This window comes from Centruroides sculpturatus, unplaced genomic scaffold (assembly GCF_000671375.1).
Source record: "Centruroides sculpturatus isolate CEXI.00-Female unplaced genomic scaffold, Cexi_2.0 scaffold3123, whole genome shotgun sequence".
In the NCBI taxonomy this organism is placed as follows: domain Eukaryota; kingdom Metazoa; phylum Arthropoda; class Arachnida; order Scorpiones; family Buthidae; genus Centruroides; species Centruroides sculpturatus.
The window spans coordinates 1-13,334 of record NW_019387208.1 but is presented as its reverse complement, the minus strand read 5'-3'; the positions used below and the strand labels follow the sequence as shown (position 1 = coordinate 13,334).

At 39.9% G+C, this 13,334-nt stretch overlaps 1 protein-coding gene across 1 annotated transcript; it reads left to right on the top strand.

The window, feature by feature from the left end:
- Window positions 1–5,395: 5,395 nt before the first annotated feature.
- Window positions 5,396–12,615, top strand: LOC111616275 (nascent polypeptide-associated complex subunit alpha, muscle-specific form-like; the record flags this gene model as incomplete). The annotated part of the gene is made up of 1 exon (XM_023357708.1): window positions 5,396–12,615. A coding segment is annotated over one exon (7,220 nt), but the record flags the coding sequence as incomplete, so codon positions are not given.
- Window positions 12,616–13,334: the final 719 nt, after the last annotated feature.

Sequence of the window (13,334 nt, the reverse complement as noted above, 5' to 3'; positions counted from 1 at the left end):
CGCCATCTTTGTTATCGCAGCGAATTAAGTGATTGAGTTACGAACGTTTTAACTTATTAAAAAGAAAGATTTACATTTAGAAAATGCACTTTTAAATTTAATAGTGTCTTCGAATCTATTTAAATATTAAAATCAACATAATCCAAATTTAATTAGATCTGACTTAACGAGATATTTAATTATTTAATTAAAGTGTCGGTTAAATTCAGTTGTAATTCTTTTAATTCATTTATTTGGTATTAAGAAAATCGATTTTGAAATGTGTATATANTATAGAAAGATTTCGAGAATATGAACTAAGTAAGAGCCAAAACTAAAGAGAAATTTCCTTTAAAAAATTTTATAAAAACTAAAATTAATGTTTCATTATGTCAGTTTATTCCTACATTAAAAAGAACGAAAAACCAACATTAAATAAGTTATTTAAATTCTAAAAATTGAGTTTAATTTATAAAAAATGAGGAATTAATAGAAAAAAAGTGGAGGAAAAACTGGAAACGGTTAAAGTAAATTAAGTGAATTACACCATGTTCCGCCGCCATCTTTGTTATCGCAGCGAATTAAGTGATTGAGTTACGAACGTTTTAACTTATTAAAAAGAAAGATTTACATTTAGAAAATGCACTTTTAAATTTAATAGTGTCTTCGAATCTATTTAAATATTAAAATCAACATAATCCAAATTTAATTAGATCTGACTTAACGAGATATTTAATTATTTAATTAAAGTGTCGGTTAAATTCAGTTGTAATTCTTTTAATTCATTTATTTGGTATTAAGAAAATCGATTTTGAAATGTGTATATATATATATTTTTTATTTTTCTTAGTTTCATACCATTATAATAGTTACTGTACGTTATTTACGTTACAACCAACTGAAACATTTAAAAGCTATTTAATTTTTAAATAAAATACTCGTAAATAAAATAAAATAATAATAAATAAATGAATAAAAAATTTAAAAAGTAATTTAAGTAATGAATTAGATGTACCGTTTCTGAACGCCATATTTGAATTCTTAACGTAAATAAGAAAATTTTACTGTTATAATAGGAATTTATTTAAAACTACCGTTTTACTGATATACATCGAATGAAAATTTATTATTAGGTTAATAATTTAACCGGGTTTTTGATTTTTTATACATAATTTTTTTATAATTTGCAATCTTTTTAAGTGCAAGCGATTATATTGGGTTGTGTAGAGTCACGTGTTAAGATAGCTAACAAGCGCGAATATAACCAGAAAATAAGAATTTTTGATTATTTTATATAATTTTCTCTTATGGCATTTGATTTTTATCATTATAATTAAGTTATTTTTTTCGTTTTTTTTTCTAAATTATTCAAATTAATTAGTATAATTTCATCTTTGTTTTATTAATTTAATTTATAATTAATAAATTCCTTCATATTTTCGACTAATTTTAAGAGTCTTTTATGATGAAATTTTTACAAAATTTTCATTTTTTTCCAGCAAATATTTACCATCTTTCAATGTTTTATACGCGATAGAATTTGATAGATTTTGCAAACTTTCGATAAAACTATTGCAATAAATTTTATATTTGACAAGTTTAACTTAGGATAAAATACTGTTATTTTTTATTCAAATTTTGAAGTTTTTTTTTTCCTTTCTGAATACTACAACAGCATGTGCCTCTAAGTTTTACGTCGTTGATGTTGTCGCATCTATGTACAGCATCCAGAAGTTGAATACTGAGTGCTGGTTCCTACATCTGGATGCTGGGTTGATGCATCTGGAATCTGATGCTGGATGTTTCATCTGCATTCTGGGTTGATGCATCCAGAATCTGATGCTGGTTGTTTCATCTGGATGCTAGGTTGATGCATCTAGAATCTGATGCTAGTTGTTTCACCTGGATGCTGGGATTCTGCCTCTGGTGCTAAATGCAGCATTCAAATCGAACAAGCATTCAAATTTATTATAAAACTGCATTACAAATCGATCATAAATGTAAAACACGATGAATATTAGCAATTATACATAAATTTATAACATTTAATTAAAAGTTATTGAAAATTATAATTAATATTTTTCGGTGTTTATAATGATTTATAACACTAAAACAAATTCAAAATACGTCATAAAAGTAAAAGAATATTCGATTAAAAATCAAGATTTATAAGGTTTTAAAAAATATACAAAGCCATTGAATAAAATTACAAGTTAATTTTGTTATTAAAGTTTCATACTATAACTGAACTAATATAAATTCTCATAAAATTATTATTGCTAGTATATTTTAAATGATGATATATAATATAACACCGCATATTTATAGATTTTTTCAAAGTTTCTCTTTGAAGAAGACATTTCATTTTTCTTGTTTTTTTTCTTTAAAAAATGTGCTTTTTATCACTTTGAAACTATATTTTTTTCGTGTCATCTTAAATTGCACTTTGTAACTTCTATTTTCTAGTGGATCACTTGAAAGATGACAAAGATGAAGTATCAGCGGAAACTGCTACATCCAACAATGCATCCCTCAATCCTCTATCCTCCTCCTCTTTTTCTTATTTAAGTTTTTCTTAAAATTTTTATGATGGATATTGCTATTATACTTATTTAAAGTAAATTTATTATCTGTTTTCTACGCTTTTTGAAGTGCAATAAGAATTTTTGTCAGGAATTAGTATACATCTTTCAGGGCATTTTATAAACATTATGTGATCCTAAATTATTATTATTTTTTAATTCTTGATGTGTATAAGTAATGAAAAATGAATAAAATTTAATTAAAATTTTTATATTTTAAGTAAATATAACCAGATTTATCACCAATCTAGAAAAATTGTTATGCGTAATTGTAGAATCGGATTTGCACATAATTAAACTGTCTGGCTTTAGACTCTAAGTTATACAGTTTGGGGGAGTCAGATTTTAATACGTATCATAAATTGATGCAGGGGAAGAACATATAGTTAATAAATTAAGGCGACAACGTATCTAATTGTGTAGAGTAATTCAAAGCTTTAGTTTTCATGTAAAGTTTTCTTTTAATCTCTTTCTCTTGATTAATTTTCAGTCAAACCTCTGAACAAACTGTCACCATAAAAAATCAACCATTGTTTTGAAGTTATATCGTACGCATTTTTGTCAAAGAAGATATTCCTGGAAAAATGGAAGCCGTTTAAAGATGTCCGTTGTTGGAAGGTCCTCATTGTTAGGCATACAACGATATATAGGTCTATACATATCAATATTATACAGTTTAATAAATTGATCCATAAAGTTAATAAATATAAAACGAAAAACACTAAATATCACCTTCTTGTAATAATTTGAAAATGCAAAATTACATTTAAAAATTATCCAGCAACGAGTTGTATAACTTTTCCGGGAAAAAGTTAAAATTCTGTCTGATCGCCATACTTTTCCTCTTACACAGGGTATATAACAGCAGGGAATTTTTTTAAATGTGATAAATAAGTTCCTTAAATAACTAAAAATCTTTATTAGTTTATAAAATTTAGCGCAAAAATGTTACGTTTACAATTAAATATCCCAGTAATATTAGAACAGCGTACAAATTCTTGTGTTTAGCATAATATGCAATACCATAATGTTCCTCATAAATCTTATAAAATTATAGTAAGCGGAATTAAAACTATAAATGAAAATATACATAAATTTTTTACGATATTATTTACAGAATCTTTTCTTCCTTGAACTTAACAATGTATTTATTCATTTATTTATTTTTTCTTTTCCTCGTAAAAATTAAATATAATTACCGTGTTAATGTGAAGAGTCAAGTAATAAATTCTCATATTTTTAAAAGATAGAAATTTAATTTAATAATAATTACTTTAAATATTAAACAAAAATTTTCTACAGCTTTAATATAAAACTTATCATTTTATGTTTTATTCAATTATGACGATTTAAATCAATAAAATTCTATTTTGGATATTTAAAAATGTCACAAATATATTCGAAATTTTTTTTAATGTGAAAAAATTAGCAAGTAAACTACTTTGATAGAAAATAAATGAGAATTGTCATTAGTTATTAAGGAAGATCGCTTAGCTGAACACTTGTCGCGGGTTCGAACCCGACGAACGAATTAATCACGAAAAATTTTTCGAGTTTTCTAATGTATCTAACACCAAAATGGGAGTAATTTTTCTATGAATCTAAATTCAACTGGAGTGTCACATATCTACAGATCTAACACCTAAATGGGGGTCACTTTCCTGTCTATCTACCACCTAAATGGGGGGGTCACTTTCCTGTCTATCTAACACCTAAATGAGGGTTACATTTTTATAAATCAAACATTTAAATAATTGATTCTTTCTATGAATCTACCAACTAAATGAGGATCACCTTCTTATAGAAAGACTGCCAACATCATGGCAGATGTTGCCTAATTTCACCAATCCCATTAATTACAACTCAATTGTCATGATTTAAATCAATAAAACCTCACTTTTAACATAAAAAAAAACTTTAAATAGGTTTAAAAACGAAACTTTAATAATAATAAATAAATTCTTAATTCAATTTTTTAAAAAGAATGAAGGAATTATTTCGTGAAATTAATAAGGAATTTTAGTAATAATGAAGACGTCTTTTAACATAAAAAAAAACATGAAAATAAACCATAATTTCAGGCCTGAATTTTTTAAAAAACCAAAATTTAGAAATTCTTCATAAAAATAAATTCCTTACATAATTAAAGAATTAATTTAAAAAATTATTATATAATATTCACAAAACAATATATGTAATAAAATTTTTATGATTTAGAATTTAGATAATATAAAATACATTTCAGTTCTTAAATAAATTCTAACATGAAGTTAATCTTACTTAAAGTTAGATAAGTTTTATATAATGGACTTACTCTTTTCAACATGTTAACACAATAGTTAAATCATCAATCCACAAGTACTAAAGATACAACACCAAAAGATACACTTCAACTGATTTGATCGGGTTTTGTTCTACCTTTTAATACTTCCCCTTCTTCCGCCTGAAATACTTAAAGGGGGAAATCAAGGACCACGTGTTCGTGTTATGACGTACCAGTTTAGAAACAAGTCTTCAGGTATAGCACGATCTATTATGTCCTTGCACCGAATGTGAATTTCTAACTTTTTCCCTAATGTTCTTCTTTATCACATTGTTAAAAAAAAAAGATACACCCATAAAATCATTTATCTTCATTTTTTACAATTCAAAATAAATAAAAGTAATTTCCCATTTTCTTATTGTAAATTTATTTATTTATTTTTATCCCCATTTAAACAATGATTTGCTTGTATATTTTAAACTAGAAAATAGTTAAAATAGTATGCAAAAATTTCAAATTTTTCTTATTTTTTTTTAACGAAATATTCCANTTGCTACCTGTGCTCCTCCAGCTCCTCTTGCTCCCTGTGCTCCTCTAGTTCACCTTGCTATCCGTACTCCTTCACTTTCTTTTGCTACCTGTGCTCCTCCAGCTCCTCTTGCTCCCTGTGCTCCTCTAGTTCACCTTGCTGTCCGTACTCCTTCAGTTTCTTTTGCTACCTGTGCTCCTCCAGCTCCTCTTGCTCCCTGTGCTCCTCTAGTTCACCTTGCTATCCGTACTCCTTCACTTTCTTTTGCTACCTGTGCTCCTCCAGCTCCTCTTGCTCCCTGTGCTCCTCTAGTTCACCTTGCTGTCCGTACTCCTTCAGTTTCTTTTGCTACCTGTGCTCCTCCAGCTCCTCTTGCTCCCTGTGCTCCTCTAGTTCACCTTGCTATCCGTACTCCTTCACTTTCTTTTGCTACCTGTGCTCCTCCAGCTCCTCTTGCTCCCTGTGCTCCTCTAGTTCACCTTGCTGTCCGTACTCCTTCAGTTTCTTTTGCTACCTGTGCTCCTCCAGCTCCTCTTGCTCCCTGTGCTCCTCTAGTTCACCTTGCTATCCGTACTCCTTCACTTTCTTTTGCTACCTGTGCTCCTCCAGCTCCTCTTGCTCCCTGTGCTCCTCTAGTTCACCTTGCTGTCCGTACTCCTTCAGTTTCTTTTGCTACCTGTGCTCCTCCAGCTCCTCTTGCTCCCTGTGCTCCTCTAGTTCACCTTGCTATCCGTACTCCTTCACTTTCTTTTGCTACCTGTGCTCCTCCAGCTCCTCTTGCTCCCTGTGCTCCTCTAGTTCACCTTGCTGTCCGTACTCCTTCAGTTTCTTTTGCTACCTGTGCTCCTCCAGCTCCTCTTGCTCCCTGTGCTCCTCTAGTTCACCTTGCTATCCGTACTCCTTCACTTTCTTTTGCTACCTGTGCTCCTCCAGCTCCTCTTGCTCCCTGTGCTCCTCTAGTTCACCTTGCTGTCCGTACTCCTTCAGTTTCTTTTGCTACCTGTGCTCCTCCAGCTCCTCTTGCTCCCTGTGCTCCTCTAGTTCACCTTGCTATCCGTACTCCTTCACTTTCTTTTGCTACCTGTGCTCCTCCAGCTCCTCTTGCTCCCTGTGCTCCTCTAGTTCACCTTGCTGTCCGTACTCCTTCAGTTTCTTTTGCTACCTGTGCTCCTCCAGCTCCTCTTGCTCCCTGTGCTCCTCTAGTTCACCTTGCTATCCGTACTCCTTCACTTTCTTTTGCTACCTGTGCTCCTCCAGCTCCTCTTGCTCCCTGTGCTCCTCTAGTTCACCTTGCTGTCCGTACTCCTTCAGTTTCTTTTGCTACCTGTGCTCCTCCAGCTCCTCTTGCTCCCTGTGCTCCTCTAGTTCACCTTGCTATCCGTACTCCTTCACTTTCTTTTGCTACCTGTGCTCCTCCAGCTCCTCTTGCTCCCTGTGCTCCTCTAGTTCACCTTGCTGTCCGTACTCCTTCAGTTTCTTTTGCTACCTGTGCTCCTCCAGCTCCTCTTGCTCCCTGTGCTCCTCTAGTTCACCTTGCTATCCGTACTCCTTCACTTTCTTTTGCTACCTGTGCTCCTCCAGCTCCTCTTGCTCCCTGTGCTCCTCTAGTTCACCTTGCTGTCCGTACTCCTTCAGTTTCTTTTGCTACCTGTGCTCCTCCAGCTCCTCTTGCTCCCTGTGCTCCTCTAGTTCACCTTGCTATCCGTACTCCTTCACTTTCTTTTGCTACCTGTGCTCCTCCAGCTCCTCTTGCTCCCTGTGCTCCTCTAGTTCACCTTGCTGTCCGTACTCCTTCAGTTTCTTTTGCTACCTGTGCTCCTCCAGCTCCTCTTGCTCCCTGTGCTCCTCTAGTTCACCTTGCTATCCGTACTCCTTCACTTTCTTTTGCTACCTGTGCTCCTCCAGCTCCTCTTGCTCCCTGTGCTCCTCTAGTTCACCTTGCTGTCCGTACTCCTTCAGTTTCTTTTGCTACCTGTGCTCCTCCAGCTCCTCTTGCTCCCTGTGCTCCTCTAGTTCACCTTGCTATCCGTACTCCTTCACTTTCTTTTGCTACCTGTGCTCCTCCAGCTCCTCTTGCTCCCTGTGCTCCTCTAGTTCACCTTGCTGTCCGTACTCCTTCAGTTTCTTTTGCTACCTGTGCTCCTCCAGCTCCTCTTGCTCCCTGTGCTCCTCTAGTTCACCTTGCTATCCGTACTCCTTCACTTTCTTTTGCTACCTGTGCTCCTCCAGCTCCTCTTGCTCCCTGTGCTCCTCTAGTTCACCTTGCTGTCCGTACTCCTTCAGTTTCTTTTGCTACCTGTGCTCCTCCAGCTCCTCTTGCTCCCTGTGCTCCTCTAGTTCACCTTGCTATCCGTACTCCTTCACTTTCTTTTGCTACCTGTGCTCCTCCAGCTCCTCTTGCTCCCTGTGCTCCTCTAGTTCACCTTGCTGTCCGTACTCCTTCAGTTTCTTTTGCTACCTGTGCTCCTCCAGCTCCTCTTGCTCCCTGTGCTCCTCTAGTTCACCTTGCTATCCGTACTCCTTCACTTTCTTTTGCTACCTGTGCTCCTCCAGCTCCTCTTGCTCCCTGTGCTCCTCTAGTTCACCTTGCTGTCCGTACTCCTTCAGTTTCTTTTGCTACCTGTGCTCCTCCAGCTCCTCTTGCTCCCTGTGCTCCTCTAGTTCACCTTGCTATCCGTACTCCTTCACTTTCTTTTGCTACCTGTGCTCCTCCAGCTCCTCTTGCTCCCTGTGCTCCTCTAGTTCACCTTGCTGTCCGTACTCCTTCAGTTTCTTTTGCTACCTGTGCTCCTCCAGCTCCTCTTGCTCCCTGTGCTCCTCTAGTTCACCTTGCTATCCGTACTCCTTCACTTTCTTTTGCTACCTGTGCTCCTCCAGCTCCTCTTGCTCCCTGTGCTCCTCTAGTTCACCTTGCTGTCCGTACTCCTTCAGTTTCTTTTGCTACCTGTGCTCCTCCAGCTCCTCTTGCTCCCTGTGCTCCTCTAGTTCACCTTGCTATCCGTACTCCTTCACTTTCTTTTGCTACCTGTGCTCCTCCAGCTCCTCTTGCTCCCTGTGCTCCTCTAGTTCACCTTGCTGTCCGTACTCCTTCAGTTTCTTTTGCTACCTGTGCTCCTCCAGCTCCTCTTGCTCCCTGTGCTCCTCTAGTTCACCTTGCTATCCGTACTCCTTCACTTTCTTTTGCTACCTGTGCTCCTCCAGCTCCTCTTGCTCCCTGTGCTCCTCTAGTTCACCTTGCTGTCCGTACTCCTTCAGTTTCTTTTGCTACCTGTGCTCCTCCAGCTCCTCTTGCTCCCTGTGCTCCTCTAGTTCACCTTGCTATCCGTACTCCTTCACTTTCTTTTGCTACCTGTGCTCCTCCAGCTCCTCTTGCTCCCTGTGCTCCTCTAGTTCACCTTGCTGTCCGTACTCCTTCAGTTTCTTTTGCTACCTGTGCTCCTCCAGCTCCTCTTGCTCCCTGTGCTCCTCTAGTTCACCTTGCTATCCGTACTCCTTCACTTTCTTTTGCTACCTGTGCTCCTCCAGCTCCTCTTGCTCCCTGTGCTCCTCTAGTTCACCTTGCTGTCCGTACTCCTTCAGTTTCTTTTGCTACCTGTGCTCCTCCAGCTCCTCTTGCTCCCTGTGCTCCTCTAGTTCACCTTGCTATCCGTACTCCTTCACTTTCTTTTGCTACCTGTGCTCCTCCAGCTCCTCTTGCTCCCTGTGCTCCTCTAGTTCACCTTGCTGTCCGTACTCCTTCAGTTTCTTTTGCTACCTGTGCTCCTCCAGCTCCTCTTGCTCCCTGTGCTCCTCTAGTTCACCTTGCTATCCGTACTCCTTCACTTTCTTTTGCTACCTGTGCTCCTCCAGCTCCTCTTGCTCCCTGTGCTCCTCTAGTTCACCTTGCTGTCCGTACTCCTTCAGTTTCTTTTGCTACCTGTGCTCCTCCAGCTCCTCTTGCTCCCTGTGCTCCTCTAGTTCACCTTGCTATCCGTACTCCTTCACTTTCTTTTGCTACCTGTGCTCCTCCAGCTCCTCTTGCTCCCTGTGCTCCTCTAGTTCACCTTGCTGTCCGTACTCCTTCAGTTTCTTTTGCTACCTGTGCTCCTCCAGCTCCTCTTGCTCCCTGTGCTCCTCTAGTTCACCTTGCTATCCGTACTCCTTCACTTTCTTTTGCTACCTGTGCTCCTCCAGCTCCTCTTGCTCCCTGTGCTCCTCTAGTTCACCTTGCTGTCCGTACTCCTTCAGTTTCTTTTGCTACCTGTGCTCCTCCAGCTCCTCTTGCTCCCTGTGCTCCTCTAGTTCACCTTGCTATCCGTACTCCTTCACTTTCTTTTGCTACCTGTGCTCCTCCAGCTCCTCTTGCTCCCTGTGCTCCTCTAGTTCACCTTGCTGTCCGTACTCCTTCAGTTTCTTTTGCTACCTGTGCTCCTCCAGCTCCTCTTGCTCCCTGTGCTCCTCTAGTTCACCTTGCTATCCGTACTCCTTCACTTTCTTTTGCTACCTGTGCTCCTCCAGCTCCTCTTGCTCCCTGTGCTCCTCTAGTTCACCTTGCTGTCCGTACTCCTTCAGTTTCTTTTGCTACCTGTGCTCCTCCAGCTCCTCTTGCTCCCTGTGCTCCTCTAGTTCACCTTGCTATCCGTACTCCTTCACTTTCTTTTGCTACCTGTGCTCCTCCAGCTCCTCTTGCTCCCTGTGCTCCTCTAGTTCACCTTGCTGTCCGTACTCCTTCAGTTTCTTTTGCTACCTGTGCTCCTCCAGCTCCTCTTGCTCCCTGTGCTCCTCTAGTTCACCTTGCTATCCGTACTCCTTCACTTTCTTTTGCTACCTGTGCTCCTCCAGCTCCTCTTGCTCCCTGTGCTCCTCTAGTTCACCTTGCTGTCCGTACTCCTTCAGTTTCTTTTGCTACCTGTGCTCCTCCAGCTCCTCTTGCTCCCTGTGCTCCTCTAGTTCACCTTGCTATCCGTACTCCTTCACTTTCTTTTGCTACCTGTGCTCCTCCAGCTCCTCTTGCTCCCTGTGCTCCTCTAGTTCACCTTGCTGTCCGTACTCCTTCAGTTTCTTTTGCTACCTGTGCTCCTCCAGCTCCTCTTGCTCCCTGTGCTCCTCTAGTTCACCTTGCTATCCGTACTCCTTCACTTTCTTTTGCTACCTGTGCTCCTCCAGCTCCTCTTGCTCCCTGTGCTCCTCTAGTTCACCTTGCTGTCCGTACTCCTTCAGTTTCTTTTGCTACCTGTGCTCCTCCAGCTCCTCTTGCTCCCTGTGCTCCTCTAGTTCACCTTGCTATCCGTACTCCTTCACTTTCTTTTGCTACCTGTGCTCCTCCAGCTCCTCTTGCTCCCTGTGCTCCTCTAGTTCACCTTGCTGTCCGTACTCCTTCAGTTTCTTTTGCTACCTGTGCTCCTCCAGCTCCTCTTGCTCCCTGTGCTCCTCTAGTTCACCTTGCTATCCGTACTCCTTCACTTTCTTTTGCTACCTGTGCTCCTCCAGCTCCTCTTGCTCCCTGTGCTCCTCTAGTTCACCTTGCTGTCCGTACTCCTTCAGTTTCTTTTGCTACCTGTGCTCCTCCAGCTCCTCTTGCTCCCTGTGCTCCTCTAGTTCACCTTGCTATCCGTACTCCTTCACTTTCTTTTGCTACCTGTGCTCCTCCAGCTCCTCTTGCTCCCTGTGCTCCTCTAGTTCACCTTGCTGTCCGTACTCCTTCAGTTTCTTTTGCTACCTGTGCTCCTCCAGCTCCTCTTGCTCCCTGTGCTCCTCTAGTTCACCTTGCTATCCGTACTCCTTCACTTTCTTTTGCTACCTGTGCTCCTCCAGCTCCTCTTGCTCCCTGTGCTCCTCTAGTTCACCTTGCTGTCCGTACTCCTTCAGTTTCTTTTGCTACCTGTGCTCCTCCAGCTCCTCTTGCTCCCTGTGCTCCTCTAGTTCACCTTGCTATCCGTACTCCTTCACTTTCTTTTGCTACCTGTGCTCCTCCAGCTCCTCTTGCTCCCTGTGCTCCTCTAGTTCACCTTGCTGTCCGTACTCCTTCAGTTTCTTTTGCTACCTGTGCTCCTCCAGCTCCTCTTGCTCCCTGTGCTCCTCTAGTTCACCTTGCTATCCGTACTCCTTCACTTTCTTTTGCTACCTGTGCTCCTCCAGCTCCTCTTGCTCCCTGTGCTCCTCTAGTTCACCTTGCTGTCCGTACTCCTTCAGTTTCTTTTGCTACCTGTGCTCCTCCAGCTCCTCTTGCTCCCTGTGCTCCTCTAGTTCACCTTGCTATCCGTACTCCTTCACTTTCTTTTGCTACCTGTGCTCCTCCAGCTCCTCTTGCTCCCTGTGCTCCTCTAGTTCACCTTGCTGTCCGTACTCCTTCAGTTTCTTTTGCTACCTGTGCTCCTCCAGCTCCTCTTGCTCCCTGTGCTCCTCTAGTTCACCTTGCTATCCGTACTCCTTCACTTTCTTTTGCTACCTGTGCTCCTCCAGCTCCTCTTGCTCCCTGTGCTCCTCTAGTTCACCTTGCTGTCCGTACTCCTTCAGTTTCTTTTGCTACCTGTGCTCCTCCAGCTCCTCTTGCTCCCTGTGCTCCTCTAGTTCACCTTGCTATCCGTACTCCTTCACTTTCTTTTGCTACCTGTGCTCCTCCAGCTCCTCTTGCTCCCTGTGCTCCTCTAGTTCACCTTGCTGTCCGTACTCCTTCAGTTTCTTTTGCTACCTGTGCTCCTCCAGCTCCTCTTGCTCCCTGTGCTCCTCTAGTTCACCTTGCTATCCGTACTCCTTCAGTTTCTTTTGCTACCTGTGCTCCTCCAGCTCCTCTTGCTCCCTGTGCTCCTCTAGTTCACCTTGCTGTCCGTACTCCTTCAGTTTCTTTTGCTACCTGTGCTCCTCCAGCTCCTCTTGCTCCCTGTGCTCCTCTAGTTCACCTTGCTATCCGTACTCCTTCACTTTCTTTTGCTACCTGTGCTCCTCCAGCTCCTCTTGCTCCCTGTGCTCCTCTAGTTCACCTTGCTGTCCGTACTCCTTCAGTTTCTTTTGCTACCTGTGCTCCTCCAGCTCCTCTTGCTCCCTGTGCTCCTCTAGTTCACCTTGCTATCCGTACTCCTTCACTTTCTTTTGCTACCTGTGTTCCTCCAGCTCCTCTTGCTCCCTGTGCAGTTCCAGCTCCATTTGGTCCATGTACTCCTCTAGTTTTCGTTGTTCCTCTAGTTCCCCTTGCTCTATGTGCTACTCCCCTTGCTCTTTTTTACCTTCAGCTACTCTCTCCTCTAGCTACTTTACTCCACTTGCAGCTCTTCCTCCACTTGTGAAGCACTCTGAAGTACTTGATTAAATATGTTCATTACAGGATGTAATTTTCTAACAGGTATAAATGTTAAACAATATAAATATACATAAAGTTTAAATTTTCAAATAAAACTAAAACGCATTTAATTGTAACAAAACGAAATGTGATAGATACTCGATGAGTCAGCAGCATCCGATCAATAAATTGAAAGTTAAGATGTATGTTTAAAAACTGACTAAAATAAAATTTCTGAGAAATAAAAAACGATATTTTATTCTTTAAAATAAATAATTTTAATTACTTTTTAATAAATAATATGTAATTTACTTTATTGCTTACTGTACAGATGCGTATTATAAGTAAGGAAACTTGAATAAAAAAATAATAAGTAAATGCAGTAAAACCTGTCCTAAACGGCACCTGAATAAAACGGAAACCGGACTAAACGAAGCGGTTTTCTATGTTTAAAAAACCTGTTTAAAACGGAAATCTGCTAATCCGGAAAATGTAACGATTCCGGTTAACGCAGGTTTTACTGTATACATTGAATTACAAAAATAATTAATACGTTTTTACACATAAAAATGTCCTTATATAATATTTAACACATAATTTTTGTTAAAAGGCAATTAAAAATATTGTTTCTTTTCTTTTTTTTTTTTCATTTCCTCGTGTAATGGATGCACTTCATCATTTCGTAATTCATCGAAATAATCAGCAAGTATTTCAGTAATCTCCAGC